At 36.7% G+C, this 4,611-nt stretch overlaps 1 protein-coding gene across 3 annotated transcripts in view; it reads right to left on the bottom strand.

Moving 5' to 3' along the window:
• Positions 1 to 1,781: 1,781 nt before the first annotated feature.
• The window catches only part of LOC120745501 (nuclear GTPase SLIP-GC-like), a 37,522-nt gene continuing 34,692 nt past the window's right edge, over positions 1,782 to 4,611 (bottom strand). For 2 of the 3 annotated variants that reach the window (XM_040050419.1, XM_040050430.1), the window contains exons 22-24: positions 4,310 to 4,397; positions 4,144 to 4,230; positions 1,782 to 3,283 (exon numbers count right to left, since the gene is read on the bottom strand). In XM_040050419.1, the coding sequence (XP_039906353.1) occupies positions 4,148 to 4,230; positions 4,310 to 4,397 (171 nt within the window). In that variant the 3' untranslated portion in view covers positions 1,782 to 3,283; positions 4,144 to 4,147. The remainder of the gene's footprint in view (positions 3,284 to 4,143; positions 4,231 to 4,309; positions 4,398 to 4,611) is intronic. The other variant, XM_040050449.1, reaches the window with a different exon arrangement.

Raw genomic sequence — 4,611 nt, 5'->3', positions numbered from 1 at the left:
TTAATCAGTGTTTGTGTTTTTAGAATGGCGTATTTAACATGCTCAAATGTTGTATCGCTACATATAATAATTGTGGTTCACACAAACATGCCTTCTTTTCCTCCCTGCGCTATTCATTTTACTGTTAGTGTATTTAGATTGTAAAACACAAAAAGGGACAGCATATGAAAACATACATCTGTAGGGCCACATAAAATATCTGCAGTTTGTGATGTGATTATAGAACTAAAACGAATGATTTTCCTTCCATATTCAAAGTGCCAAAGAGAATGAGATCCCTCGGTTCATCTCTAAAAGTGGAGTAAAAGGACTTAGCATCCAGCCTTTTTATGGGAATCGTGATGCAGTGATAAAACCGAGATTACTTAGATGTTATTTTGCTAACGGTTAATCGTGTTTAAATTTAATCAACATGATGAAATAGAAAGTGTAGTTTGGGTAATGAAATTATTTTCATACCTGACTTTTTCACCCAGATTCCACAAGTGTTTTTGACTACTTTGCTCATCCTTGTGTTTCTGCGTGAGATTGTGGAAGTCTGAGAGATGTGAGAATCTCTGAGTTTACCGTGTATGATTAAGAAAGAAGTTATATTTAGTGTGTTGTGATTAGTAAATGCAGAAGATTCATGTGTAATTAATAGAATATATGTGATTATACATGAAGTGTATGAAGGAAAGTATATTCACATGCGAGAGAAACAACAGGATGGGATGCCCATCTTCCCCCCTTCTTCCTCTTACCACACTTGGTAAGATGCGATGAAAGCAGTGCGTTTATTTACAGTGAAGAGAATGTTACATAACAATACATTCCAGTGCGTTCCGTCGACTCCCGTGCAGTGTCTTCTCCCAAAATGTCCGTGTTAGTGCTCTCCGCTCCTGTGTCTCTGCAGTCTCCATGCTTGCTCTTCTCTACCGTTCCACACTCCTCCTGGGGGGAAAAATAATAGAGGCAGCCATCAGGACACTTTATCGGCGGGCATATACACACTGAACTTGTAACTCTAGGAAACTGATGTGGAGTCTCACACAACGATCCCACGTCAAGGAGCGCTCAGCCGCACTGTTAAGCAGCTGCCCAACGAGGCTTGATCAGCTCCAGGTGTGTGATGATCTTCAGGTGTGGCCAGCAACCTGGCAGGGCCACACCCACCAAGCCTGAAGGTGCCCGTCACAACTGCACACGCACACACAGACACACCTCCCTATACACACACAAGCATGAACATGCTTGGGAAAGGCAGCACAGTGCAGAAAAATATATAAAATGAGACCCCAACTGCTCGTGGACCCTGGGTCGCTCAGACCCAGGTCGATGACACCTGTAATATTGTAATATAACAAAAGGTTATAAAAGGTTACTTTGGCTATAAATGTTAACAGATCCTTGCTCCCTATTTTACAGGCCACTAAACTTTAACCCAGTTAGTTACCAGGTACACAGATTATAGAAGAGAGCTGCTGATAAGACATGTGACTGGAGGTTTGTAGATGACCTATAAGGCCACCCAGACAAGAACACCTTCAGAGGAAGCAGGATCCACAATCATTTGACTTGGTTTGTGGTTCAGTCTTTACAATTCATAGATAATTTTGTTGTATGTTACAAACTACTGTGGTGCTACAAAATACTTTTTGGCAGGTAGCTTATTTTTAGTGTCAGAAAAAACAAGATCAGGATTTGAAAAATCATGTTTCCATCTTACAGCTATAGAAACAATACAGAATAGAAACAACAGAAAACAATATGATATAATAGCTAAAGCAGAAGCAGAGACGTATTTTTTTGCTGCTGCTTTATTACTCATGTGACAACCAAATTAAACCATTGTATTACACTAAATAATATTTATGTTAGAAATGTAAGAACATGGTATACATAAGTCATGTGCTATAAAGGTCTCAAGAATAAAACTGACAAATGCATCATGAATATAAATGAATCATATCTAAAGACATTAAATTGTAATATTCAAATTTACTACAAGGGAAAGAAAATCTGCTATTGAAAGAAAAACATAAATTGAATCCTTAAACCTGAAAAGAGTCTGAATATCACAGTATTCCTGTGGTTTAAGGCACTAAAATTAAAATCTGTAATATTGTAGTTCTACCGCTGTATCTAATTTTCTGTATAATTAGGGTCTACAAATAATGAACAAATATGACAAAAGGGGGACAAGAGGGAAAAGAGACCAAAACATTTTTGGACAGAGTGCTGCCCTTTTGGTTTAGACCCTCATAATTAAAACCGTAATACCCCTGGGAGGAATTCATGCTTAAAAATCTCAATCCATCCATTTTCTTCTGCTTATCCAATCCAGGGTTGCTGGAGCCTTTCCCAGTTGTCAGGCGAGAGGCAGAGTACACCCTGAACAGGTTGCTAAGGTTATTCCACTCAAATAAAACTAAAGTAAAAACTAAGACTAGATATGAATATTTTAGTTAAACAAAATAAAAACAATAATCAACAGAAATGATTAAATGACCTCATTTGAAATACAAATCAGTTTATAGAGGAAATAGCCTTAGTTTCAGTATTTGTTAGTTTGGTAAAAATGTTATTACAATGCGCCTGACATGTTATTGATGGACATGTTTGAGACACTGAACATCTACAAGACAAGTGGGTCAACTGTTATAAAAAAAAACAGTTGACCCAACTGTTATTTCTATTGGTTTTCCTAAATGTTACCTCTGACGTTTGCACTAAATACAACAATAATTACAAATACAACAATAATTAAAAATATATATATAACAGTAATAAAACCCAACTAAAACTAAACTTTTTCAAACAATAAATTGAAACAAGAACAGTCTTGAAACTTGAAATAAAAACAAAAAGTCAAAATGAAATAAAATAAAAATTAATGACAAAATACAAAACTATAATAACTGTGTCACACAGCTAACTATCATTCTTGCTCACATGCACATCTATATCCAAGATCACCAATTAACCTAACCCCCACGCATGTTTTTGGCCTGTGGGAAGAAGTTGGAGTACACAGAGAGCACCCACACAGACACAGGAAGAAAAAGCAAAGTCCACATAGAAAGGCCTCAAACTGGATTCAAACCCAGGAGCTTCTCTCAGTGAAGACTGAAAAATCTCATTTCACCAAATTCATTAAAAGTCAAACACAGCATTCAAAGACAGCAGGCAACACAACAGAAATGTCTGTGGTGATATCCAGAGACCTCATGCTTTTGGTCAGTGTTCCCTCAGAGATGTTGAGTGGGTCATCAGGTTTCTGCTGTTACTGTGTGGAGCAAATCTGAAACATCCAGTAATAATAAGCACAAAGATTTTTAACACTCAGCTGCTCAGGCAAACAGAACAAGAGTCAGTACTTAAGATGTGCTTTAAGATGTCTTGAAAGCTCCTCAGCCTAGAATAGAAAATCTTAATATCTGTTGTTTCTGTTACTGTTTGTGTAGAAAATCATTTTTGGAAACACTTTATTTTAACATGTTTGAGGTGACTCAGATGTAAAAAGGGTAAAATAACAAAAATTATATGTAGTGATATTATTCAAATACTTCTTCTGTGCACAGCAATAACAAATTCGGCATGTTTACCTCAGCTGTCAGTCCGATATGAGTCAATAAGTCACTTCTGTCCAAAGACAATATTCAGGGAAGTATGTCCTGAATTTTTATGTTGGTAGTGCTTCTGTTTTCACCACTGTTAGCAGTTGTTTAGCAGCTGCTAAACTTCTTTTAAAGCAGATGTAACATTGTGGTGTCATACTTTAACACTGCATAACATTACTTGGCACAATGCTAGCTAAGAACCAGCTGTTTTTTTAGCTGAGATGATGAAAATACAAATGGACAGGTTAAATGGACATATGTAATTTAACCCTGGAGAACCCATGGGGTCAGAGCCGACCCCATTGGTTTTCTAGGGAAACCCTGGAGAACCCATGGGGTCAAATTTGACCCCATGGGTTCTCCAGGGTTAAAATGGTTATTTCTGATCTTAAATTATGGCACACTTATTGACACTAAACAGAAAAAATTTAAAAGTTACTGTATACTTAGGTGCTTAGGATTGTCATCAGATTTCACCCTTTTTCCTTTGAGAATTCACAGGAACTTTTAAAGTAACATGAAATAACATTTAAATATTTACCTGGTTACTGTGATGTCATTTCTCCCTCTTGACTGCCCTTACCTTCATTGTAATGTTGCTGGACAGTTTCAAGATGCTCCGAAACATCTGAAAAGCAAACAAATATATAAAAACATTGTTCAACATTTTACTAACAATTTACTTTCATAGCCTATATTTACTTTACCTGGGAGACTCTCACTCAAAGCTGATGCCTTGAGTGAGAGTTTAATGGAGTGGTCCATGGTTTCCTTCAGTTCCTTACAGATGATCATCTAATTAAACATCAGAGCTTTCATTACTTTTCACAGAGTCTAATATTGAGGTTTAAAACAACTGAAACACCTGAATTAATGGGTGGGTGTTTGTTTAGAGTTCTTCAGTTCAGTTCAGCTCATCATTGCAGACTAAATCTTTGTTATGCTCAAAAATAAAAATGTTAACAGCCACTTCACTAATGTTTAGAGAATGTCCAGACTGAGCAAAAAC

The sequence above is a fragment of the Simochromis diagramma genome, unplaced genomic scaffold, assembly GCF_900408965.1.
Source record: "Simochromis diagramma unplaced genomic scaffold, fSimDia1.1 OVJJ01000321.1, whole genome shotgun sequence".
Classification (NCBI taxonomy): Eukaryota; Metazoa; Chordata; class Actinopteri; order Cichliformes; family Cichlidae; genus Simochromis; species Simochromis diagramma.
Note: the sequence above shows the minus strand (reverse complement) of the source record. Positions and strands in the feature narration are given on the sequence as shown.